The sequence below is a fragment of the Bombus affinis genome, chromosome 3 (genome assembly GCF_024516045.1).
Source record: "Bombus affinis isolate iyBomAffi1 chromosome 3, iyBomAffi1.2, whole genome shotgun sequence".
Classification (NCBI taxonomy): Eukaryota; Metazoa; Arthropoda; class Insecta; order Hymenoptera; family Apidae; genus Bombus; species Bombus affinis.
In genome coordinates, this window is record NC_066346.1 from 10,770,632 (window position 1) to 10,798,627 (window position 27,996).

At 33.4% G+C, this 27,996-nt stretch overlaps 2 protein-coding genes across 4 annotated transcripts; both read right to left on the reverse strand.

Annotated features, from left to right (window-relative positions):
* Window positions 1-3,718: 3,718 nt before the first annotated feature.
* On the reverse strand, window positions 3,719-21,421 carry LOC126914674 (organic cation transporter protein). Its single transcript, XM_050718922.1, has 8 exons — window positions 20,663-21,421; window positions 13,973-14,156; window positions 12,867-13,125; window positions 6,802-7,100; window positions 6,109-6,221; window positions 5,703-5,917; window positions 5,015-5,363; window positions 3,719-4,727 (listed from the first exon to the last, which is right to left on the reverse strand). The coding sequence occupies exons 1-8, from the start codon at window positions 20,995-20,997 to the stop codon at window positions 4,547-4,549; spliced, it is 1,935 nt and encodes a 644-aa protein (XP_050574879.1). The 5' UTR covers window positions 20,998-21,421; the 3' UTR covers window positions 3,719-4,546.
* Window positions 21,422-22,681: 1,260 nt separating this feature from the next.
* Window positions 22,682-27,858, reverse strand: LOC126914671 (uncharacterized). 3 transcript variants are annotated; one of them, XM_050718907.1, is made up of 13 exons: window positions 27,617-27,858; window positions 26,559-26,743; window positions 26,064-26,355; window positions 25,872-25,978; window positions 25,660-25,787; window positions 25,435-25,571; window positions 25,260-25,369; window positions 25,056-25,179; window positions 24,770-24,995; window positions 24,476-24,643; window positions 24,214-24,414; window positions 24,056-24,138; window positions 22,682-23,965 (listed from the first exon to the last, which is right to left on the reverse strand). In XM_050718907.1, exons 1-13 carry the CDS (start codon window positions 27,718-27,720, stop codon window positions 23,836-23,838), a joined length of 1,995 nt encoding a protein of 664 aa, XP_050574864.1. In that variant the 5' UTR covers window positions 27,721-27,858; the 3' UTR covers window positions 22,682-23,835. The 3 variants fall into 3 exon arrangements, with proteins under 3 accessions (XP_050574864.1, XP_050574863.1, XP_050574865.1); XM_050718906.1 differs by having other exon boundaries at window positions 25,254-25,369; window positions 27,617-27,857; XM_050718908.1 differs by having other exon boundaries at window positions 24,214-24,399; window positions 25,254-25,369; window positions 27,617-27,856.
* Between the last annotated feature and the right edge of the window lie 138 nt (window positions 27,859-27,996).

The window sequence follows — 27,996 nt, forward strand, 5'->3', positions numbered from 1 at the left end:
GCCTGAAACATTTTTCTGTTCCATTTTTTTGAATGCTTAAAATATTAAACCTAAATTTAATATTTTTCATCATTTTATTAACATGAAATCTATTATTAATTATTTACTGTAATATTGTACAAATATAAAGTTTCCATAATATAACTATCGTAGATAAAATCCAAACTGAGAGATTTAACATTCTAAGAACGTCTTCATTTTGCTATACTAATACATAATGATCTTGATGATAATACATATGATGATGATAATACATAATCTATCTTGATCATCTATCTTTTGCAAATTGATAATGTATTCCTTCATGGAATTTATCAGTTTCGCTTCCTTACTATTCATTTATCACCTAGTATCGGTAACAGATTATGCTATACGTGATTTGTCAGCGAAACAAACAGAACCAAACGATCCAAGAATCGCTCAGTAAGCAACAATGCGATTATGGCTGATTTCGACAATAATTATCGTTCTCAGACAATCAGCGGCATTAAATTTTCTCACGTTGTTAGATTTCCGTTTCGTAACGATCGTGATTTTCCTTCTGATCCTTCAGATTAAATGTCCTTGAACATCGTTAATTAAATCACGAACTCATAACGAACCCCATTTTTTTTATTATTTTTTAACAAGATTCCAAAAGATATGAAAAGTAGACAAAACGGAGAGTTTATCTGAAAATAATATTTATCGAATAAATCAAAATTTTATTACAGGTTCATCTGATAATTTCAAGGTCAGAAAGGTTTTTCACTAAATAGAATGTAATTGACGACTTAAACAATTTTTAATATTATTAAATATATTATTGAATATTTAAATAATCCATCATTCGAGTGTGTAATTTGAAATTCGTAGAAGGCAATTAGAAATTCATGAACACACAAGTGTGTGTCACTTTATAATCTTTGTTGTAAGTATGTATGTACTTGTTGTATCGAGTATTTATGACATTCAAATAATAATATCTACATTCAGCTTTCGAAAATTATCTTGCTAATACGAAGCCTCTTTACCTTCATATCTTATAATAGACTTAATTATTTCGTTAGCAATGAAACACGTGCGTCTCGCAGAAATGTTAAAAATTACAGACAAATATAATGTTCCTAGTTTTACTTAATTTCTTAATTTTATTTACTATGATTATTATAACGAGGTGTCTTTAATGGCAATAACTCGAATTTAATCCAGTTTTTACGAACGCATAATCGAATTTTATTCTTTAAGATATAGTTCATTCGAGTAACTCTGAAACGTAATTATTTAAAGCTTAAAAACGAAAGATTAAAAACACTTAACCCCTAATGGTGTATCGATTCCACTCTATATTAATATTAAGAATACATACAAATCGGCGTTAAAAGATGTCAATATTTACAACCATAAAAATCGCCACGTTAAATCACCTTTTCATCTACTAATCCCACTCATAACAGCACACTCACCAAACAAACTATCAATGATCGCAAACGAGTTACAATGCTTTTAACATTTTACGTAAGCAAAAAAAAAGAATACGACGATCGTGATAGAAACTTTACAAGCGTCCCATTTACATATGTGCGTGTCTGTGTCAAGACTGCAATCAGTAAGATTAATCTCGTCCATCGTCGACAACATGCTTCTCCGCAACCATACTAGTTGGCACCAAATAATGGTACAATCGTCTCGTAACATGTATGATTGATAACTCGTCACACTAGAGGGACATATTCATTACTCGTCGCTTCGTATTGCATCACGTTAATATTAATTAGCGACAGATAACTTCGATAAAGGTCGCGAACTCTCGTATATTGAACCTTAACATTGGGGCAGTGAACGATATTTATGGAGTAGAGATGATATAGCACTGGCACGTACGTAGCTGTGCGTATAGCATCGGATTCCATTGACTGTTAAGGCAATTAAAATGAAAAGAGAGAAGAATTTTCCATAACGATGCTACTAAACAGTATCGAGAAGAATCATTTCGTCGATGATCTACAATAAAAGATTATAATACGTACTTGAGGCGGCTAAGTCACCTACGTGAAAATTACGCCGAAAAAGGCGAACAGGAAGGGAGCGATATAGAACCATGCGTTCCTTCAAAAAAAAAAAAAAAAAAGAAAAAACCAAGACTAGATGAAGTAAGTAGTTCGCAAAAGTATAACGTGTCGTACCTTCGTGACATTCCATACGAAAATCGTATTCAGCTCTCCGCGGCTCATCGAATTAAAAAAAAAGATCGTGTTTGTAAGTGTGCTTTAGATACCGAAAAAACGAGTTTTAAAAATCGTGTGACAAGCGCATTTTTAAACCTGAGACGTTATCCTCTCTTGTTCTCCGTTTCTACGCACGTCGAGATCGAATTCTCGCGACATCTTGCAATTCATAGCTGCCTTTTTGACACGAACAATTAATATCACGTTTGTGGAGAATTATACGCTAAAACTACTAAGAACTACTTGTCAGAATATTCCTTTTAATCTTCCACGCGATATAAACTTCCGTGGTAATCAACTTTTATTATCTCGTAATCTTTTCATCGGATTTTAATCCTTTTGGGCTTAAATTTACCGAATTTCTGAGCACTGCGTATATATGCAAATGGAATTTCTCTGAAAAGTGGAAAACTTTGAAATTCTTGTATTTATCTGTAACGGTAAAATTTCAAGAATGTCTGAAAGTTGCGAAAATTAAGACATCGATATTTTCTTGGTTGCTTGTGGTAGCTGGTATGACAAAGTATATGTACGAAATTTTTAGAAATCTATGGGAAAATTCTTGTTTAGCAGTTATGCATAGGAAAACTTTCAGAACAAATCGTAATTAATAAATTGACAGTGGAAAAAGTAATTGGCCAACCGCGAGCGGTTTTTCCACGCTTATTATAGCTTTAAATCGCGTTACATCTACAATTAATCTTTAATTGTACCTCCGTAAAAACAAAAACATGTTTCTCCATTGTAACGACACAAATGACTCCCACGCATACGTCGAATACCCGCTGCGATTCGAATTCAAGGTATTTGTAGCTCGACGATATTTCTCAAAAGTAAAACACTCTGAGATTACAATATTCTTCGCACATTTCTAAGATTCTCTAAGAAGAGATTTTAAGCATTTCTAGGAAGAAATTTCTTGAAAGATTATCTCTGTACTCTTAACGCGCCCACGCTAACGAACAATTCGGAAATGAACATAGCGTGAACTTGGCATTATAATATACGGCATGTTGAACGCCAAAATTACCGATATTAGATACGGATTTTACGTTAATTTTATTCGAAAGCTTTGGGCCAAATTTTTCCTTCAAAGAAGATTCTTCCGTCTTTAAAAGCAATTTTCCATCATTAATCAAAATATCATTTTTGCAACGGCTTACTAGTGGGATAACGTGTTAAAACATTCTACTTTGAAGATGATTATTTTCATCTCGGTAAGGCTAGGCTCTTTAAAAATTGATGAATCCTGTATAGATAATATCTATACCAAGCAACGCGTCGTCAAAACTTCAAAGAAATTATAAGGAAATGAAACGACGCTACAGGTGTCTTCAGACACTGCATCTTGTAGACAAGAGCGTTGGACGCACGCAGAAATCCCCGCTTTTACGTAGCAGATGTCGACAAAAATATCAATGAGATTTCCTAGGATAATCTCATACTTATTTATATCGTTAATTCGATCGACTAAGGAACAAATGGTGAAGAACTATTAACAGAATCCAGGGAAGGTTTTACTGGCAAGTTTTATTACAAAACGTCTAAGAACGATTTACATCGTAATAAAAATAATCGCGCTATCTCGTCGCGTGACATCCGCTCGAGGTCTCGGTGATTTCTAATCGATCTACAAACGCTTACACGTACATATGTACAAAACTCGTGGCCATACACCACGTTGTCCATGTTATTTTCATCTCGTTAATATATTTTTCATATTTATGATGTTATTATTTTACTAGTATAACGATTATTGCACTATATTCTATAAGATGGAGCTTTTGTACGAACAATTTCAGGAACTTTGATAACAAAGGAGAGTACTAATTTTTATCATTAACTACCCACGAGTTTACGATTTACGACAATTATTTTAACCTACGTTCTTACTCTAATTTTTATTCGCTCGCCTAATGATTGAATTTTTAATCAATCATTGTTGATGAAAAATTGTGATGATAATTGCATTGCGGATCTTTATGCAAATTCATATTTTCGTGGATACAATAATACAACTGAAAGATTCGATACAATCGAAAGGACTTGGGCAAAAGTTTGTTTCTATCCATCAAATATCATTGATAGTACTGTATTTTGGATATTTTACATATTTTTGCGTCATATGCATTCTATGAATTTTCGTATCTTCGAATCACCCATAATTGCATAAAAATCCGCTGTTTTGTGATAATGAATATTAATGACGGTGGAATTTAAGATTCCTGGATTCAGTAACTTGTCTTACTCTAATACATATATTGCACGCTTTTGGAAGACTAAAGATTCTTTGCTCGAGATCAACGCGACAAATATTGTACTCCGTGGTGAACGCTTCGCTACAGCCTTTCAACCTCTGTGATCGAGTTTTCGCTTTTCTTCGATTTTATACTCGATCTCCGTAGCATGCTACTCCTTAAAGGTTCACCGCGAAGCGACGCTCTCATCGAATTCCTCGCACTGCATCTAGAAAATGATCGGAACATGGCGACCGGTGGTGTCTCCTCGTCCTCGCGTTTCCTGTCAAAATATTGCGTTTAAAAATATTGAATCCAATCGCTTGAAGATTTGAATAACTTCCCAACTCGATCCTTCTCTTCTGTTCAAAAGATTTAAAAAGCATTTGAAGAAAGAAGATAATCCAATTTTCTTCTGAGAGACTTAACAGATTTTAAGAAGAAAATAATACAAAAGCATATGAAGATGTAGGTCTAACAGAATGCTTGAGAATCTTGAACTTCGAGCTTGAAGACCTGTGAATATCTTTAAAAAAAAAGGAGACTGAAAGTTCCTTTATGTGATTTTACCTTCCGATACAAGGTACATCCCACATCTTCTGATCTTTTCCAAAATCCTCGCCGTCTTGCAGCGTCTGCGGAAGATCCTTATTCAACGTTTCCGGCAAAAAGAGAGTCAGAAGACCGCCCATAATTCCGAGTGTACCCAGCACAAGAAGAGGCAGGAACGACGACACAACATTGAGATACACTACGAACGGTGCGAGGATACTAGCAACGTATCCCATTATATGTATCAAAGCTACACCCTGAGCTCTAACCACAGTTGGTAATACTTCAGCAGCATATTGGAGGCCGATATTGTATGAAATGTTTATCCAAAATCGGCCGAGAATTGCCAGAGAAGCTGTATATATACCTGAAAAGAAAATTTCAGCATTAGTTTCTAATTCTAATTTTTCATAAAAAAATTTTAGAAAATTTCAAGAAATAAAAAGGAAAGAAATTATTTTATCTGTCTGTGATTGGATTTGTCTAATTGCCTACAATAGTTAATACAAGCATTTGCACTTTATAAATAATCCAAGATATACATTTTCTTCCTTTCAAAAAGTACAATGTTATACGAATGAAAAATATTTGTCTGATTAAGTCAAAATTATCGACTTACCCTATTTTTGGGTTGATATTGTAGGTTATTTAGAAGATTGATCAGTAATATAGAAGGTTGAAATATGTAAAAACAAAATATACGAACTATTGGAAACGGCGGAAGCCCAGATGCTGAAGATACCGGAAATGACGAGGGAACCACACGCCAGCCATCTTCTGCCCCATCGATCGAGAACGAGCGTGAGGAACGTGTCAGCAGGCAGCTCGGTTGCTGCAGCAATCGTAAACGTAACAAACACGTCCAGACCTAAATTATCGACGTTCCGTACGTGACCATCGAACACCAAAGAAATCGCCATCCTATATTTCGTAAAACAATTTCATATGATAAAGGAAAGCACGCTATCATATTTCATGTGAGAAGCAAATTCCTTGCTTCAAAAATGAAGTATTTTTAGACAAAAGATACAAAACTGTCCGTGAGATTTTTACAAGATACAATTCCGATTTTACGTCAATCTACTTGATATCTGTTTAATAGCGATACGAACCAAATAACGATAAATAGAATCGTGATATTCCGTAGTCGTGGCGTTCTAAATAGATCCAACACGGAGTACGTTTTGTCCGCTTCCTCCTCCTTGCAGATTCTGGCACAGGTTTCCTGTTATTAACAAATTTTTAACTAGTTAATGTCGTTTGTTTATTTTTCTTACAAATTTATATGAATCTGTTATGTGTACAAAAATTACGATAAAATTCAGAAGAAAGTTTATGTTATATTTGTATGAGACGATCCTTTCGAAATCGTTTACTTGAACGTTCGTAAATTTGTTCACTTTACTTTATAAAACATCGAACCTCTGAAAGTTGATTATCTCCTTATATCGTACATTAATGTTAATATTGCCATGAGCTATTCATAGTCTGAGCAGTTCCTAAGTGTTTAATCTATTTATATAAAAATTCTCAAAGATAAAAACAATATACAAATTCAAAAAATAACATAGAAATTAACAGAAATTTATCGCCGGCAATTTAGACGATGAATAAGATATAAAACTACTAGGTTGTAAACAAATTTTCAATTACATAAAAGATTCAATTAGAATGCATACTTCTATTCAAAGAAAATAATTATATACTTAAACGCATATAAATCGGTATTTATAGAACGCGCATAAAATAGGAAAGATCATAAAAGTACAAAATACGGAAAAGATTGCGATAATCGGTTTCTTTACCCGGAATCGTTTATAGATGTCATCAGGCACCTTGGTGCCGTTTATTCGCTCGAATTTACCAAGGATTTTAATAGCCCTGTCTATCTGACCTTGGCTGACCAACCATCGAGCGCTTTCCGGTATCAACCATGGCGTCGCTACGGCTAGAACAAGAGGAACCGAGGTGACAATACAGGTCATCCTCCAGTCGGCCAAATAATAGGCGATCCAGGGTAGAATGCAAGTTGCAAACGTGAAGAATATTGCAATCGACATATTCGCCACGAATGTCCTCCACTTTGGTCCAACGTATTCTAATACTGGAATAAAAAACATAATATTTAGAAGAATCATCTGTGAAAGGAATATTCTGTGAATAAAGAATGAAACAATATATTAGGTTGTCGCAAAAGATTCTTTCGTCTCATAAGGAGATAATAGATGCACACCATTTTTTGTTTTATATTATTTTATTGAATTATATTCATTGGGACAAAATGGATCATACGTAATTCAATAAAATGATATAAAACGAAAGAAACTTTTGGGGCAACCTAACGCAGTATGAAGAAGAAAAATTTGAGTTACAAATATATAAAAAGTAAATATACAATATATAGATTAATTTAACAAACGTGTTTAGTTCTACAATTAAATCGTGTTTAGATCTAATAACAAAGACTTTAATAATTTCCTGATGATTGTTCAAGCCCATTTAAATTTCCGCAAGTGTTTTGATACTTATCGACAACAATACGTTTCTATTTACGAATTATATTTCTTAAAGATACAAAAGGTAGAATCACGCGTAACTAACAATAAATTTACTATGAAGAAACGGAGGCATCGTTAGAGTCAAAGGATCATCTACATAATTCGAACATGAGCGTGTTACCTCGTTAAACTATTTATGATAGATATTGAAAGATCGACAAGCCTGAGATACATATTTATATCGAAACGAACATTCTCTACGGAAAGTCGAGCTTAATTCGATGAAAGCAATTGTCTTCCTGAACGAACATATCGATATATATTCACAGTGCAATGACAAGTAAATATTACTCTATTTCCGTTCAAGAAAACAGATTAAAACGATGAGAAGTTATCTTGAACAATTGAACTGACCTTCGCGATGAATGAATCTCGCAATTTTTACGAATACGTAGACGAAATTAATGTCTGGTGCGTATAGGTCTAATAAATTAGAAACGCAAGGTTGTAACTCTTTAATCGTATAACAGGTCAGGATGCGGTAAACACGCGGAAATATATCATAGTGAACAACGTCTATTTGTAGTTGACGTAAAATAGGGAGTAATTGCTCTTAATGAAGCAACCGTGTTAGCCACTTAATAGTGGCTTGCTTCTAATCCGGAATCACCTTCAATTAGTTGTAACTAGTGGCTTCGTTATAATTACCACTCAGTGGTTTTTTTCTTTTTTTTTTCCTTTATTATAATTGCGATGCTCGAACCATGTTTACCGTAGAAGTCGCTTACTTATTTAAAATCACTTTGTACCACTGAATTTTATTTTTCATGCTTGATAACGAACCAATTTATAATTCATAATAAACCAAAATGACGAACGCTCGTTTAAATCACGAGTTTCAGATATTTCTGTTCTCTAATCGCTAAAAATATACACAGCTGCTTTTAGCAAAGTTGATGTTACGAAAAATTACCTGAATTAATTTTTATTAAATAAAATAGCTATAGGACAATTCCACAAGTCAGATATTTTGAGCAGACTTCTCGGAATTTCCTGTTTAATTCACCGTAAATTTTCTCAATACGCTTTGGATCTCTTACATATATATATAACGTGTCTATACATAACTTTTAATTTATCATTTTCTTGTAATTCTAACAAATAATGCTTAAAAACTCTGACTACATTTTGGATTATTATCTCGCACGAATACAACATTTTAAGCTATTAATCGCTTTCCTGAAAATCTGGGTCAGTTATCAGCTTCGGTACGAGACCATCAAGTATCCTAATACCCATGAACGGAAGTAATTTTCCAAATTATATCCAAACGTCTAATACTTTTCTACATAGAAATTTAATGAAAAATAAGAATAGAAGAATCTCGCATTACAAAAATCAACTTCCATGAAATCTAAATATTATTTATGCTGTCTGTAAGTTCAACATCTTTCGCAAATCACCATCATCATCATCATCATCATCATCACCATTGCGACAGCCATGCTAAAATATATATATCATTAATTTAATAGAAAATAAGAGTAGAAAAACCTCACGTTATAAAAATCAATGTTCATAAAACCAACAAAATATCGTTTTTTAAATATACGTATCATTCGGTTTATATTGCCATTAAAATTATTCCCTTTACAACACGTAGATAGGGCGAGGGGATCTCTTCTGAAGAAGAGATATTATTCTCATAGAAAGGATACAGAAAGGAAAAGAAGACGTAAAGAAGCTTCTCTGAGACCACTCGTTTCATCACTTCGCCTCTCAAGGTTTATTGCCTTCAACGTTACAATATTCGCGCAGAAAAAGTATTCGCTTTTCCCCCAGCTGTTTCCGTCACCCTGCAATTTCATATCGTGTTACCGTTCGATCAAAAGCCACGACTCATTTACTGTAAACGAAGATTCCGTGTGACACGGTTAGCAAAGATAAATTACAGACTATCGTATTAATAATAATAATCTGACCGATATCTCGCGTGTTCGCAATGCGACCGATCGAGAAACGCGAGCACCGTCCAACGCAAGGACGTTGTTAACGTTTCGAAACTGATTAACGTTCGTTCTCTTCTTTCTTTTCTTTCGTCTCTTCCTTCTCGCCTGTTAGCTACAGCGGCTCGTAAAAGTATCTTAGCATTTATAGACATTTTTTATTTATATATATTTATTATATATTATGGTACTATAATTAGTACAACAAAGTATTATTATATTTTTGTTATATATTCATAGATATATTGGAATTTCATTGGGATCGTAATAAAATCGTATAATAATTATATCGAATATGATGTCAGAATTATACATACAGTTATCATAATGCAGAATTTGAATTAAGTAAATTTGAAAATATATATAGAAGATACAAAATTATTTAGCGTAAGTATATATTTCACAGTGATCACAAAAATATTTAATTATAAAAATATAAAAACAGTTATCATATTAATAAATCTCGATATTTGATAAACATTCATCACATGTTTAAGATGACTGTTCATGCTGTATATTTGTACTAAATAAATATTTGCAGTAAATATCTCGTAACTTCTATGTTCATCTTCAGAAATGTTTCAAACTTTACCGATATAATCATTACAATGCTAATGAAATTTCAGAATGTTTTATATAACACATATTGTACATACATAAAACTTTTCTGTGGTAAATGTGTAAATGCTTTTATAAACTACTATGTTTACGCGCTTTGCAATCTCGTTGCATATTTTCCTTCCACTGTTAGGATTATCTGCACTTTGTATATGAGTTGTATGAAGTTGATCGAATTCTATGCTTTCAACGAGCTGGTCGAGTGAGTTTCTGCTTGAATAAGTTATAAATCGTGGCGGGAAGAAAGGCACGTGTTATTGATATCGAATGGTTAGTTGGAATGTTGAATAGGAATTTAAAGAACCAAATCAAACTTTATCGATAATAAATATATAGAAAATATGACTACAGATAGTACGTAAAAAATAATGGAAATATTCTATAGGATATTTGAATGTTTATTAGAGAATTTTAATAATAATATGGAACATAAAGAAGAAAGAAATTCGTTGATACTAAATAATGATGATACTGGAAATTTCAGTGATTTTTATTAATATAAATAAAAACAAAATCTGTTATAAATGATATAAACGAACTTTTTAACTAAATATCGTTAGAAAGAAAAGTGACACAAGTACACATACGAAACAATAAAAAAAAATCCGCATCTATCTAGAGAAATTTTTTATAAATTTCAAAGTCTGTATGAACACGTATACTAGTACGTAAAGCTTCTAAAGCTTTAAAGTTTTAACATTTAAAAAGAAGTACAAAAATATTTCTATTAAAATATGTATGATATTTTCCACAGTTTTTTCTATGCATTTTCTACAATTAAAGATTTCCTCATTCCTATCGATTTTCCTCTGGTTGTGAAACCCTCGGATAATCACGTCTCTTTCATTTTATCTTCGCTACGCTCGATTATAAATACGGAACCGAACGTAGAATTATTTGTAAATCAATGAATCCGATGATGTAATTTATTACGCGCTCGAAACGAATTAGCATCACTTATCTTAGTTTCAATCAATACCTTACTTTCTCAAGTCATTGATTAAAATACGATCTACATTCATACAGATCGAGCCTTCTTTCTCAATATCTCTGTCGAATATTCGTGATCGATCGTTTAATCGACCTTGATAATTAGAAAATTCGAACGCCAAATCATTAACGAACCAGCCATTTGCTCACGAATCTCGTCAACTTGGCCTAGTTTTGTCGAACAAATTTTTCCAACCTCGGCTTGAGTCATCGAGTCACGGTTAATGCACGTCACCTGAGTTTCGTTGGTCTCGATTTTCACAATTGGAATGTTGTCAGCGGGACAAACTTGCTATTCGATCAAGAAAACCCGTTTCAATGACTCGTCTGATGAACTGTCTACCGTTAAAGTTACGTTAGATCGGTGTGACGTTTATACGTGCTTATACTTTCTTCGTAATAGTTTCAATCAGCGTTTTCTTTCGAGTCTTAACGCTGTACTTCAACCCTTTCAGGGTATAAAATATCTTTTAAGACAGAGACTAGCGTAGATTTTCTCTTCAGTACGAATTAAAAATATTACGTAATGATATTAGAATAATAACTAGAAAATATATTTCTACAATATTATATTTGAAATTTTTTCATGTAGAGTTATAATAAAATTTTGTATTATAAATTGTCTGTATTATAAATATCAGACAATGAATTCAACATGAATTATATCGATCTTATATTAAACAATTTACTAGAATTTTCAATGGAATATTTCAAATGTTATTTAATTGTATTATATTATTATGTGATATTTTTAGGCATTTTAAATAAGTTTGTTAGAAGAAAATGTTCCTTAGTTCACAAAAAGCGTTCATTTTAATTAAGACCATATACATGTATGTATGTATATATATACATGGATTTATAGTTGTGGAAGCGTTCGTTGTAAAACCATTCATTGGTTACCTTCGCTTTCTGTTGAGAAGTGAAAATTTATGAAAACCCCGGTATAACATAGTTGTCTAGAAATGAAAAGCAATTTTAAACAACTAACCCTTTGTAATCAAAATATTGTCTCGTTAAGAGAGAAAACAAAATTATAATTGATTGCGAGTATAGAGGGAAAATATTAGTGTAGAAAATGATTGCGAAGTAACTTTTAAATATTATAAATATTCAATGGTATATATAAATTCAAATATCTTAAAGTTTGATATTTTTATCTTACATAAAATTCTTAGAAGATAGGAAAATTAAGTTTTCTATCTTTCTCTCTCTCCCTCTCTTTGATATAAACGCTGCAGTTAAAAAGTACAAATTTATGACCTCATGTATATTCATATGTATTTCAGTACCTACGTAACTTTGAACGGTTTTCAATTGCATTTGAATTGTTGCATGACAATGTATTGCAAAATTCATATACTTGTAGAAACGCCAGTCGTAAATCAAGCATAACAACAGTTTTACAGTGTGTTGTAGAGATTACTTTGTAATTTTAACTTGGAGATCTTTCTGCTTACGGTAATTACAAAATGTAATTGTACACCATTGTATTTTGAACAGCATTTATATATATACCAATTAATTAAGACTAAGTCTAAGATTAAAATATTAGCTTTCATATAATTTGTAATACTTTCATACATGATTATAAATAATTAATACTATCAAAATGAAACGTAAAGCCTGATTTGAAAAAAAGGAAGAAGACCCTTCATTGGGAAATAAGGGTACATACGTACAATTACTTTTTGTAGCCACTGTATGTCTTTCAAACTCAACTCCAAGGCAAAAAAGAAATAATTGAAAAACTGTTACCTAATATGTACATCATAGTGAAGCAATTATCGAAGGCGAATCCAACGAAGAAACGACACAAAGTGAACTGCCAGAAGCTAACCGTGAACGCAGTAGCCACCCCAGCGAGAAACCCCATTAAATTAGCTCCGATCAAAGCTGGTATTCTTCCATATTGATCAGCGATCCATCCAAAAATTAATCCTCCGAAGATAGCGCCGATGAAGAAGATACTTTGAGCTATAGTTGGCAGTGCATCGTACTGACAAACCCATCCCAGCTGCAACAGAAAACTACAGTCGAATGATTTACTTCTGATCACGACCAGCATCACAGGAATTTTATAGCAATTTCAACGCCTCGATTAAAAGAATTTTCCGAACAAAGTTTCGAAATTTTTAATGAAACGCGCCTCTGACCTTTTCTCTTTCCTTTTCAGAAAAAAAAGAAGGAGAAACTTAAGACCTCGCGCGTTCTCGCATCCTTTTTCCAGATGCTTGTTACCCCTCGAGGAACAATTCTCCTCCTGACGAGCAACGCAAAGTTCATGGAAATCCACTGAAGCAAAAAGTCCTGCAATTTATGTCGAACAAATCTGCGTGTTCACGCCGTTGTTCGTTATAGCGTTTTATTAAGATTTCTTCTCAATCCGGTATTTTCAATTTCAGTTTTATCGCAACCTAGTTTTACCAGCTTTCATAACTCGAAATACTTTATCCATTTTTTTTTTTTTTTTTTTTTTTTTTTTTAGAGATATTTATTCGATTGTATCTTATTTGGCAGTGCAACGCTTGAATTTAGAATGTACTTTGTAATTTCACTACACGCACTAATTACTACTGCAGTATATGTACTAGTAATTCTGTTACGTACTATAATTTTCCTCTTTGGAAATCAACATTGTTAATTTTCCCACTTCTGAACTATCGATCTTTTCGCAAACGTTTATTCGACCCTTTCCATTGTTTCTCTTCCTTTCCAAAAATTGTACACTACGCTTATTTTTTATCGAAATAGGTCATGCAAGTAATCGAATACGATATACACAGTATAAAGGGATTAATTGGTAGGAACAGATAAAATAATCAAAAAGCAGGAAATTACAGGTCGAACGTTTCGTGTCTCACCTCGGATGCCACAGACGCATAAGGGACGGTGGTGTAATTAAATTCCCATCCTTGTTGGCAATCTTTCGTTGGCCACGATGAGTCCGGCACGTGGCTTCCATTTAGCAAAATCTCCGTGTAATTTACATCGTACATGCTGCATCTCGAGTAACCTTCGCGGTTGACTGGTATCGCCAGCGACAGCCTGAAACGAAGGAGAAGATAACGTAGATTGGTTCACGGTCTTTGATGCTGATGGACGTTTCGACAAGTGAGTGATTAACGTTCTATTTGAAACTCGACAAAAAACATTGGAAATCTCGAATATTTGTTGAGTTAAAAATACTCCATTGATTGTTAGTCGAGTCTGATAAAGCGTACTTGATTGAAATTTTATTCAAAGTGAAGAAAGTTATTTTCAATCGTAACTGGATGTGCGTTAATTGCTGTTTGCCTGTCTTTACAAATTAATCATTCTTTTCGATTATTATTGTCTCGCATTATCCTAGTATCATCTCATGGTTAGCATCAACGCTTTTATCGTGTGAATTTGTTGCATTGTGTTTGTACGAGTTTGTAAAATATATAATAAACAATGCAATGAGAAATGTAAAATTTTGAAGAATTATTAAATTAGGTAAATTAAAGGAAAAGAAGTTCTGTCAAGGAACTGGTTTCGGATCTAAAATCGAAATATATATCAAAGAAAGATGATCCATGATTTGCGACCTCCAACGTATGTTGAAAACACTTACTCATTAATAACGAATGTCATTAAGATAATTCGGTGACGGTAATTACATCTGTTATTCTGATGAACGTTACATAACGAGATAGGAAGTCGATGTCATGATGACTGACGTTGTCTGAATCAAATCAACCCTATTCACAACTAGATAATACTGTCAAACAATGTTTACATTATTATAATATGACACTTTGAAATCCATTTCGAAAGCTTCGTGAATTTTCATTGTCTTCCAATGAAATTATAAATTAATGGCGTGTTTTAATAATAAAGATTATTATTATACACCATACCGTATTATTATATGTCAAATAAATAATAAAACTTTCATTAGGCTTGCTGTATAATCTGTTACATTGTCTTCAACCAGATAAATATATCAATAATTTTGACAATGACTGTCATCACATACTTTATCGAAAGAGAGAACATTGGTCCTCTTTGATCTTCGATCGTTGAATCGTCGAAAGAAAACTTCGCGGCTCAGAGAAAGTTCTCCTACAAACACGTCGATAGCATAAAAATCGGTAACACACGGAAGTTCTACAGGAAAAAAATCAAAAAGACTTGTTGAGCAAGGCAAAAACTTTCCAATAGAAGGTGAGCATAATAATAAATAACACTTGCACGGATGCTTGCGGAGGAGTCGTTGTCTATATTAAACTAATACTAATTATGAAACAATGTAACAGTAACGGTACTAGTCATAATTAACGTACTATCGTTAACATTATCGTAATATCGAAATTTCTTCCCACAAGATCACCGATTAATTGCATCGATTTGCAAAATTCTTAGTGTTCGATGATTATCATAGTAGAGGAAAGGTATTCACAAGATATTAACATCCGCATCTAATCACATCTCGTTGCATCGCGACTAATCACGCGTATCCTCTGACCTTTACATGGAAATTGAACGAACGAACACTTCGAACGCATTATGCAAGTATACGTTACATTTTTCATTCGCCGGTAAAAGCTTTCAGAAAGGAGATAATGAGCGAATGATATGTGGCATGCACGAAAGAAACGAATGCTCGCCCATAAAATAGCTGAAAATGATTCGAAAAGTATACTAGCAAACGTTCGCGTTATTCGAAATAGATTCAGATGATAACTGACAAGCCGACCAGGATTAGTCACAATCTTTTAACAATTCGATCGATTTTTTGCTAGTACTATACTTATTTACTCCAAAGCTAAGATCCTACCTAGGCTAAACTAAACGTTCATTATACCGAGACTCTCATTCTATGACTCATAGTTGAAAAATGCACTTATCCTATACGTAATCATTTATCAATTACTGAGTTCGTTAAGTTCTATTTTTGTTTGCTGAAAGGAAAAAATCTTCCATTAATTAATCTTCGCTATATCGTTGCTCGCTATTGTCTTTCGTCTAATCGACAATTATTTGCCCATTCCATCGTTGTAAAACTTTTCATTTCTAGTTCTATAATCTGATACTTAATATCATCGAATTTATTTTCAAGCACGTACGATATTAGGTCGCGGAACTTTTATGCATTTCTAAGAAATCTGAAAGTACAAAATTGCAAAGTGTACGCGTGATACGAAGAAATATACAAAACATCGGAAAGTAGCGCGTTTTATAACGTTTGATCGAGGTAAAACAATTTTCTATCCAGCTTCTAGTTTTTCGTTTCACTTTCTTTATATCCTCAAAAATACGCGTAAAAATCCGCAGGCTACGTATTATGACGTAAACGGAATGGAACGAATCGATAATAAAATAAGTAGAAAATAAGAACAATGCAAGACAATATTCGATTTATGCTAAATATCCGCGGCTGCCCTGATACTTATGCCCAGTCGTGTACATACGTTCAAGTTGTAATTTCTAATAACATTAGAAAGTTACGAGAATTTTAATCGAGAACGAGCTCTATACCCTTTAAACGTAATTCGTTCGCCACTTAATCGCTGCACGCGGCAAACACTAACGAGCAGCTCTTAAACAAAAGTATTTGTACGTTATGGTCAACAATGGGGCGACTATGTTATTGAAACGTTCACGACACAGCTGTTAGCGCGTTCTCCAGTTTCATTGAAATTTTAATTGCATCAACGTAGTACGTTCTATGGTCGACGTCTTAACATAATTGTACGGGTCGAATGTCTTTACGTAAAACTGTCCCGTGCACGTTGACGATTCGCGGCCAATCAACGATATCAGGCCGAATGTTACGTGCTCAACGCTATTTTTTCGCGTTCACGCTCTCATTGTTTGCGCGAAGGTTCAACGCGTTCACGCGGCGTACGCGATAATACGCGCTCCTGGAATTTTATCCAGGGAGCATTGTGCGAGCGCAACACGTTGCGACACCACATCCTTTGCCTCTCTCGAAACGTCTTAATAACGAATTATGGTGCAATCGAACCATGCGCGTATAGCAAAAAGCAATCGTTTCTAGCCGCTCACTTTGAACACCGCGAAGGTTAATTTGGCAACTACATATATATCCACGTATTGTGTTTCTAACGATTACCAAATGCTATTTTCGTGCATACAGTGATGCCATCCTTTTGTTACGAAGGATTAGCATCAGAGAAATTTCCGGCTTATTACGCATATTGAAAATGTAACGTAAGATTCATCTTTTTTTCAGCAAATATGCAAAGATACGCACAGGTGCGTTTGAGTATTAGAGCACCTACTGGTTACATTTATTGGAACGCTCTAGCGGATTTTACACTGTAAAAAATACGATGTGGATGAAACGTCGGATTTATAATAAAATAAGCAAGAGATAAAATCAGGAAAAGGATCTCCGTAAGACGATAGTATTAGGACAGCGTTAGGAAACGGTAAGCCAAGAAAAGCTGGTCGAAAGATGATCCTTAGAACTAAAGGAAAGTGTTGAGACATCGATCTGTTTCATGGCACCGATGCGAATGAAAAGCGAACTAAAAATTGCGCGTTTAGGCATTAAAATGTCTATATATACTATCTCGAAACTACGAAATATTACTAATCTTCTATTTACGACAAAGCTCGTAAGTCTCGTGACCAATTTACACGAAGAAAGAGCCAGCCGTCTCGCAAAAATCGTTAGATCTCCGAGCTAGAGATGACGCGTTAATGAAACTTCTAATCTCTAAATCTCTAGAAAGAAATCCTTAAAAAAGCTGTAGATTCTTAATAAATAATCTACTAATTACGACGAAGTCCCCTGATGCTGGTAACCAATTTTACACAGAAAACGAACCACCAAAGTGGTTCTCGTAAAGATCGAAAGACCTTCAAGTTGGAGGAATGACGCGTTAACGAGAGCGTCGCGACGTATAATGTTTACAAAGTTTGCGTGGAAATTAACACAACCAGGAACAAACTGGATCGTTGTCACCGTTTACGATCGTGTATCCGAGATGAAAGAAACGGCTACCATTATGCAATCGATCGTTTCGAACTGGTAAACGGCGTAGCAAAATAAAACTCGGTGTAAGTCTTAACATACGTTCACTCGCAGGAACGTGTTTTATTGAAACTTTTACGACTCGCTACCGGCTGCTCCAGCCGTTGCATTATTTGAATAACATCGAAGGTTGTTGACCTAGCAAGTGGTAACCGAACGAAGGTGCGATCCAATTGAATGTGGATGTAATTACACCTTGAAATACCTTTCGTCATCGAGCATTTCCAATTCCCCGCCGAGTGTTCTCCATTTTTGCGCTTAGTCTTTACGCTCGATATCGTCGCGATTTGTAAACACTCGCTAGCAACAGAATGTGCGATCGTCGCGCGTCGCCGTTTCGACAGAATTAACGTCGTTGGAATCTCACAACGATTGAGAAACTGCATATTTGATGAACGATGAACGAGTTATGTCTCGTTCGGGCTAATTTCTTTGAAGCAATCAATGTGTCAATTTTTAATTTATCGGATACTTCAAATACCAAGAATCGAAGATCCAGTGTGGAGAATTTGAAGGTTTGACTCGGAGATGCGAGAGTAATTTCAGGGAATAGAAGCTTAATTCCTGTGAGGGGTTGAATTTTTATCCTATTTCGAATTTCCTTTCTTTCCAATTAAATGCGAATGATTATCGGATTATCGCGATATCGCGATAAAATTTAACGAACCCTCCAACTTCCTCGTCTTTAAATATGATTTTAAGGGAAAGAGGAAGAAGAGCAGAGAGAAAGAGAGTCAGCGACCGTGCTTTTATCGGTAATTGAACGATACGCTAACGTAAAAAGCATTCATCGTGAGCATCGAGACGCCTGTGCACTATACGCGTAGCGACCCGTCCTTGAATCACAAAGCACATCGATGATGATAATAATCCTTCATCACCGGCATCTTGTATTAATCGATGCAAGTATTTCGAGGTGAATGTAATGCTGATGCATTTTTCGTCAGCATTGTTTACGGCTTTTGCGTTTTCATTTCTGCTACTAATCTCGTGAGATTTCCAGATTATATAATGTGAAATCTTCTCTAAGTTACCAATTTCAGCATTTTAATTTTTTATACTCCATCGTCGTCATTTTGGTAACATTGACAAGGTGCAAATTGTTCTATGAAAAAATCTACTTCTATAAATGAATTTATAGTACAAATTATTTCTTGGTGTTTTCGTTGATAACAAAAGAAGGGAAGTTATTGCAAGAATAAATTCGTAGCGGAAATTATTCAATTTTGTTTCCATTGATAAAAAATGTGGAAACGAAGAAAATTACGTTATATAAATAAATCTTTGGTTTTATACGCATTGATTTAAAAAATAGAGAAAGACATAAGGGTACTATGTAAAATAAAAATTCATAAATATTTATGACCGTCTATACTCGAGGCATAATTTTTTGTTTCAAAATCCTTTAGTAGAAAAAAGTGTTAAAATTATTGATCTATCGTATGACAAAAATCTCTATCTATGAACGATGAAGCCGTATACGACTCATTAGAGTGTTTTCGATGAAAACGAAACTGAGAATTTCCTTTTCCTGCACGAAAACGAAATAGATAACAAAAGAAAAACGATCGCCTAGTCATCGAGAAAGTACTAATTTCTCATGCAAGGTAGATAAATACCGTGACAGACGCTGTACACGTAGAATGAATCAACGTTTTACACGTAATTCATAAAAGCGACAAGACCCCGCATTTCCCTAATTATATGTTGCGAACAATAGAAAGATTCCGACTCAGTTGCCTTGGATTCTTATGTACATTTACAAAAGGTACAAATACTTTTATCTAATGGAGCGATCAGATCATAAACGGAAATATGCACTGGAATGATACGAGAGAAATCTCAAATATAGTCTTGAATCTAATTTTACTTGACAAAGAAGAACTGTATTAAACTTTGCTCTTAATTTATCGAGCAGAATGATCGATGAACTTGAATCTTTATAATCCTATCTACCTTTATAAACGATAAAATGTTTCGGAAAGTAAGATCAATTAGTGGATTCTTCTATGTGCATTTTTACGAGACTATTTCTGTGCTCAGTAAACGAAGTCAATATTGGAGCCGACACGATGGAACGAATCAATTTTCGCCATTATCGATCTTAGCTTTTATCTGTATGATAAGAATTATCAAATTCTGCAAGCAATCTGTATGCAAAGAATTATCAAATCATCGAACAAATAGCTACTGACCCACTTGAAACGAATAAACAATAGCATTAAGGATAGAACAACTATAACAGACTGTTGACTTTTTTTTTACAAAATTTTTTGATTTTTACAAAAGAAATTAATCTTTTATTCTATCCTTCTATCGTCTATTTCTATCTGATAAACAACGTTTCTTGATTTGCGCGCTTCGACTTATCAACGCTTCTGTTAAAACAAACAACGACGATAAGATCTAAAGGTGCGACTAAGATCTAAATCCAAGCGAAAGAATGCAAACACTTACTTGCAGATTTCAATCCTAATTTTTTAGTTGGACCCTATTTTGCAAGAAGGTACGATGTTTTACGCACCTTTCGTTCGCTGTGAGATTCTGCAGTTCCGGTACCCAGCACCAGTGATCATCCGGTATCAGAGTGATGAAGATCTGCGAGAAGTAGACCCATGCGACGAACGAAGCAAAAGGGATCATCAGAATAAACAGGATCTTCTGATAAAGACCAAAGTCCCCGACGTACGGCAACAATTCGTCGAAATCTATGTCTTTCGTCTCTTCTTTGACACTCCTGTCTGCTTCTCGCGTTTGAGGATTCATCGAGTTGCGACAGGTCACCGCGTTATTTTCGCGGTCGTTCAAATGAACGGAGGTTCCAAATTTCTCTTGCGGTGGCATTTTCTCGGAAATCATAAATTAATCGATCGATTTGAACGAAAAAGCGACCGATTATCGCGAGATCGCTTTCTTTTCGTCCAAGTCACCACCAATGGTTCGCTTCGGTGGTTCGTTTCGCAAGAAAATAATTTTACTGTTTACGTTGCCGAACACATGGTCCTGTACGTGTTCACCTCGACGTTGGCGATCAAATTTTTCACTCGATCTGGTTCGAAAGACTACGATTTTCACGGACGAGGGTCGACCACGTGGACTCCGTTCGTCGTCGACATCGCGCGAGTCAAATGACAAAAATCTTACAAGAACTGTAACAGAATCAGGCTAGTCTGAAACGATCGATATATAGGAGCAAAAGGAGAAAACTGGACAAATCCTGACCTGAAGAGTTCGTAACTGAAACGATCAGTCTTGTAGCTGGCTATATAGCCGCCGACCGAGAGGTACTTACTCCCTCTCTTCTCCGTGTACAAGTAGAATTCAGTGCTCTGCAAGTGGCATTGAACAGAGCGGGGATCGCGTCAATCATCATCGTCATTGGCGTTTGGCTAATTTCTTTCGCACTCTCCCCGAAGACAGGTCAACAAGATCGTCGGATCGTCGGCTTACCTCTTTTTCTGTTTTTTCTTGTTCCGCCATTCGTTTATTCGTTTAATACCCTTGGATTAAATGATCAAAGAAGTGGAAGATGAAATGGAAAACTTGGAGACGTGTTATAGACTTGATAGATGAGGTATAATGCTGTGAAAAATGTTTATAAATTCGCCAGTTTATGGTCCAAAGAATCTGTTGATGTTTAAAAGAATTTTATCTGATATTGGATATACTAATATCCTTTATTCTAATATCTTTTATAACTAACTAATAAATAATAATAAATAACAATAAAAAAATAATAATAATAACTCTAACTCTAACTCTGATATAATTCTAATAATAAAAAAAAAGAAAGTTTAAAATTTCAGAGGATATATCTTTATTCCATTAGTTTTATGTAAAAACTATAGATCCTATATCCTATAGAACTGTAATAATACATATTTTCAAGTAACATATATATATACTATTCTCTCATTTCTACTAAATGTCATGTCGATTAGTCATAAATTTGATAGGCATCTCGGAGATGAAGGACTTTAAGTAACTTTTGCATATCTAAAATCGTCTCTTTTGTTGCAAGTTCTCGTAACTATCCTATTACTGTCTACGGTTATCAATTATAGTGAAAAAAGGTAAACAACCGACTGTAACTCTGACTCATACAATTCGCACGATTATGCATACCTTAAGGTGAGGTCTTTTTACTAGGAACAGCGTAGTCTCATGGACGCCCATGCTGATTCTTTTCTCTTAGTTTTCATTTCTGTTCCATTTTTGCGCCTTACCTAAAATTGAAAATGAATGGTACGAACGCAACATCGATGCGCCTTTATCATTTCTGCAACGAGCATCATCTGTACGTATATATCAGACGGTTGATTTGACGAAGCCCATTGGACGAGAATATTGTCTCGAAAAAGCGATAATGAGCGGAAAACCTCTGATAAAAATTGTTGAGTTGGAAAACAGTACAACTATTAAGCGTACAATATAATGGAAATATTATAGCCCTTTGTAGTTGACATATTCGATCGAAGCAAATTTATCAAGTATTATTATTATATGCATATATCTAAATAGATAAATATTAATAAACAACAGATTATCTGGAAGTAAATATATTTTAGATTAAAGAGTAACAGACATTTACAATACTTTTCGATTACAGAATCATAAATGTACAAGCATAATAAAAGCATATCGTCATCATGACGGCATTCGAATTTGTAGACAATTTTATTATGCCGCCACAGCACCGACATTCAAATGCAAAAGGATAATAATTATTTTTATTACGCACTAGACATAATAATAATAATTTATTGAATATTATACAAAGTGTTTCATTCAACTTGATGAATTAAAATACATGTCCTTTTTAATTATTACTAACTGTACTAATAAAATGATGCGGAAATGAAGTTTAAAATAAGAAGTTTTTTTCTAAATCATTGTTTTTTTCACTAAACTTCACGATCATTCATATTTTCTTAATAAGATGATATACTCTTTTATGAAGAATAAAAAGTTATTAGTAAAGAATTGTTCGAGTACAGTTTTATTAAAAAACTAGTTTAATATAAAAACTTACGAAAGGTATACATAGCCTCAAAGAATCGTTCGACGCGGAAATATTTAATAATTCATTTCGACAAATCATTAAAATATGTTTAGCGTATATAAAATTTATGTATCAGTATAGCACCCAGTAGAGAATTACCGTAACACAGGAGTAATACATTTTTATGTAAATATTATTAATTTACATTCGTTTCTGTTCTGATTTAGAAAATTCATTGTATTGGCTGTTATGATTGATTAATTTCTTTTTATGCGTCACATAAAAGAAGTAGAATAAAAAACCACGAAGAGATGTACCACTTAAAATATTTGCTATAATCTAATGTTGTCATCCGAAACATTTCATACACGATAAATTATCAATCAAATTACGTGACTTATTAATATAATAACGAATAATAAACAAACCTAACATTTTTTTATGTACACTATTATTAATACCCATGACATAGATGTAAAGATAATGAAAACAAATCTCTCTCCTACAACTCCAGGAACTTAGTTCTATTCCATTATCGATATTTTGATTATTCACAGTAAAATTTTTTTACATCAACATTCATAGCAGTGTCAGAAAAAGGTTTATTTATGAATAGGATCTTTTAAAATACTTAGATGTGAATATTACCTGATTATACTTAAAAACGAAAACGGATGGTTAAAATCGACCTTAAACTATGCAGTGCTTTCAAGCTCCTTGTGTAAAAAAGTTTCAATATCCACTCGACATATAGGACAGCGTTTATTAGTACATAACCACTGATCGACACAGTCTATGTGAAATAAATGCATACATGGAAGCCTCCTGTATAAAAAAACAATATTAGAAAAATATAATTTGTGAAAAACTAATTACTGAAATCAATTTACATTACGTATGAGAATTAATTTGTACCTGACACTTTCGCAGTCTTCAAATTCGGATAAACATATAGTACACTTTTCAATAGCGTCTTCACTATTTTCGACTTTTTTCTCCTATAAAACGAGAAAATTTCACGAAGTAAGGATGATATGATAATGAACATATACGTCAATTTTTACGTAATTTACCCGTTTGTACTTATGACGGAATGTGTGACTTTCTATTGACTCCTGTGTAGCTCCGCAACTAATAGCGGCCATGCGTCGTAGGTCAACAAGGCTCATATAATTCTCAAGATGCACCGACATTTGACGCGCTGGATGCAGCAAACCCAAAGATGGAAATGGCATCATGTCGTGAGCATCAGATCCTTGCTGCGTGAAACGCATCTGCATTACATAACAAGTATAAAAATATATAGAATTCAAAGTACTGTGTTTGAAAGCATACCAAATGAAGATGTTGTAACCAATTGATATGAATATGGTGTCTATGTTGTGGACCAGATGGTCTTCGATGAGGACCATAATGATGATACATATGATGTACATAAGGATGAACTGGCATTGAAGGCAGCATAATTGGTTGTGTTGGTAATTGGCCACTCAAAGAACTTTCCTAAACACAAAAAGAATATAAATCAATAATTATAAAATTTAATAGAAACGAAAAGGAAATAAATTATAAATTCATTGTAACATTAAAATTATATGTATAATATAAATCTTAAATGCACTGAATTACCTGAATTATTTCGGGACAAGGCGGGCTAACGCTTGGTGGCCTTCTGGCCTCTGGATGACTATAAACAGTAGGTTGTTGTGGTGGTGGCAAAATTGGAGGTGGGAAATAATTCTCTGCAAATGTCATATTTTCTGCACCGTTGCAACGATTATTCGCAGAATTAGCATTTCCATTGTTACACGTATGTTGGCTGGCTTGATGCACATGTGGATTGCACGACGTTGTACTACGAAATATAAAAAGTATTGCATGATGTGAAATTTTCAATATTTATTGTAATACTAACGTGTGATGTGTTGAGAATCTTGGATGAAGACTCCGCCTATGTACTTCTTGTACACGTTGTTGCATCCTCCATAGTCTTTCTTGTACTGGATGCATACGTGGTCTTAACATTCCTGTAGAAGCATCTATAAAAAAGAACAAATTCGAAATAACATCACTGAAAATTTTATTAATCTTTGTTTCAATTTTTCTATCATACCTGTACCTGGTATTTGATTATATCTTACAGGTATAACAGGAATTGGAATTCTATAATTGTGATGTATACATCGACCATGATATATATGGTCATGCAAGCAGTAAGTGTTGTGCCCACTGTAAAAAAATTATTAAAATCAGTAATGAAGCGTATTATACATAAAATAATTTGTTATTCATACCTAGGTACATAGTCCGTAGTAGTTGGAGTTACTACTGAAGTTGTAGGAGTAGGAGGTGTATGCTCTTCATCTGATTCCACAGTTAAATCAACTACAGTTACTGGACGATTACCTTCCTCATTATTTTGTGCAGAATTCTGTTAAAATATAGTAAAACACTTTGTATCTCAAACTCTTAACATAAATTACATTTTTAAATAACTCAACATAATAAAGCTGTTTCACCTTATTATTATGATTTACTGAAACAAGAACTTCAACTGATCCATCTTCATCATCACTACTAGTAGCATCATCACTACTCGAGGACCAATCTAATTGTAGATCAGGTGCTGACGGTGTATCATCATTTTCTATCCAATATAAAGTGAAACTATATAAATTATCTGTTTATTACTTTTTATTCATATATTATTCATGTGAAACAAAAACTATACTTGTTGCATGTGTAGAATGTTGCTGAGAATTAATTGTATTTGGCAAAACTGAATGATACAAAGTATTGACTTCATTGGCACTGTCATTTTCCATATTTTGCATAACTCTGTTTAAAACATTTTCATTAATAATTATTGATCTAAGTACAAATCTAGGACAAAAAAATTTTAAACTTAATTCTAAATTCATACTTGTTAGAAATTCCATCTGATGATCTAGATGGTCCAGCTACACCCAAATTATCAGAATGTTGGTTGTTGAATGACTTACGGTCTTCATTTTTTCTACTTTTATGTTTTACTGGAGGATCACGTTCATGTAATATTCCTCCTGCTGTTTCAGGCCCACGTAAATAAGTTCCAAAAACAAAATTACTGTTTGAAGCACTATGATGAGATGGATTTACATAAGGATTAATAGGAACCACATCTAAATCTTCTACATCACTTTCTGCAAATAAGTGATCATATTCCATTTCGTTGCCTAGAATGAAAAAATTGAATATTGAAATTATTTATGATACCTTTGTATGTAATTTATTTTTGTGTGAATCATTTTATATACATTTAATTTTATTAAAAACATAATTTAACAAATTCCATTATTACTTTATCTAGAAGAAATTCAGTACTAAAAATATGAAAAAATAAATTAATATATGTCTTATATCGTTATTTCATCTCTACCTGAATTAAATCTTGGTTGCGGAGAAGGATCAACTGTAGATGTAAAAGCTGTATCAAATATATCTGCTAAAGAAGTAGAGTTTGCTTCCATAGAGGAAGTTATAGATTCTGCATGATACAAATTATTTTGTTCGTCTGATTTAGTTTTACACCAAATATTTTCAGAACTTGCACTTTCTTCCATCCTGTTTGATAAATTCAATTAATTATCATTAATATAAAATGTTAATGAAAAAATATCACTATAAAATGTAAAATAATTGAAATAAATTAAATAAAATACTAAATGATTGAAAAAGATTGTATATTCCGGCAAAGAATATAGACATATTTTCTTTATTTCTCAATGACAGAGCTTCCATTTATCTTAAAAAATATACACTCTAAATATATAACAATATTAGTCTTTTATCGTAATGAAAATAATTCGATGACACGTAATACATAACGTATATATATATATATATGTATATATGTATATATCCATATACATATTATATATATATATTATACATATTATATATATATATATATATACTAAGAAATTTTTGTGCTATATATGAACAATGTAACTAATATAACTTTTTAAATTCAAAAATATGATTTTCTCCAATTACATGTGAGATTATATTTGAAACCTTCGGCATTTGAAATAATTTTTATTGTTCCCTTTCATAGATGCTTGTTGTAATGGTATCACGAAAGAATGGAAACGAAACACTAGAAACTGTTGTAAGAGCGTATACCTTGCAATTCTTTCGATGGTTTTGTAAAATGGTAAGGCTCTCTTCACCACGTCATTTTTATCAAGATATTTATTTTCTATACATCACTGTCATTTATGTCGTTCTATCTATGCCCATCGATGTTAACTTTGTAATCGAATCACTACAAATTTTAACAAACTATTCGATCCATATGAAAAATTTGTGTACAATTTAATTCTTATATCAGCAATAACAATAAAATCGAAAAAGGATTTATGTAGACTTTCTTTCAGTAATCTACATTTGGCAACTATGATACCATCAATCGTAACTTTCATTAACTACGCTCACTTTTTCGGTGGCCTCCGTTGATTATACAGCATGCTACCTTTTCTTTCTATAAAACTACCACTATATTTATTACCAATTTTTGCAGCATGAAGTTGATTATCCATGTGATACTAATTCTTTTACGATGTATTCGTTTAAGTTTCTTACTGCATTATTCTAATTTTATATTTTTATTTAAAACGTATGTATCTGACGAAAGACGAGTAACTCTGGCACGATCTTATAATTAGGTGTCGCCACTCATGTACCAAAAGCATAGAAGAAACCGTCCGAACATTGAGGCGTGGAAAATCAACATGAGAGACAAGAAAGTTTATGTTCTGCGCATGCATGACATGCTATGAATGTCTCAAAAAAAGATGGAGACATTCTACTCACCT

What these genes read in the sequence shown, in the direction of transcription:
- LOC126914674 (XM_050718922.1), bottom strand. Translation starts at nt 20,997, where the DNA reads ATGATTTCCGAGAAAATGCCACCGCAAGAGAAATTTGGAACCTCCGTT. An exon ending in CACTATGATGTACATATTAG is followed by an intron (nt 7,101 to 12,866) that starts GTAACAGTTTTT and finishes TTTTTATTCCAG; the next exon opens with TATTAGAATACGTTGGACCA. An exon ending in GATGTACCTTGTATCGGAAG is followed by an intron (nt 4,728 to 5,014) that starts GTAAAATCACAT and finishes ATATTTTGACAG; the next exon opens with GAAACGCGAGGACGAGGAGA.
- LOC126914671 (XM_050718906.1), bottom strand. Translation starts at nt 27,720, where the DNA reads ATGGATAATCAACTTCATGCTGCAAAAATTGGTAATAAATATAGTGGT. An exon ending in CAACGGAGGCCACCGAAAAA is followed by an intron (nt 26,744 to 27,616) that starts GTGAGCGTAGTT and finishes TTTATCAAACAG; the next exon opens with GATGGAAGAAAGTGCAAGTT. An exon ending in TCAGATGGAATTTCTAACAA is followed by an intron (nt 25,979 to 26,063) that starts GTATGAATTTAG and finishes TGTTTTAAACAG; the next exon opens with AGTTATGCAAAATATGGAAA.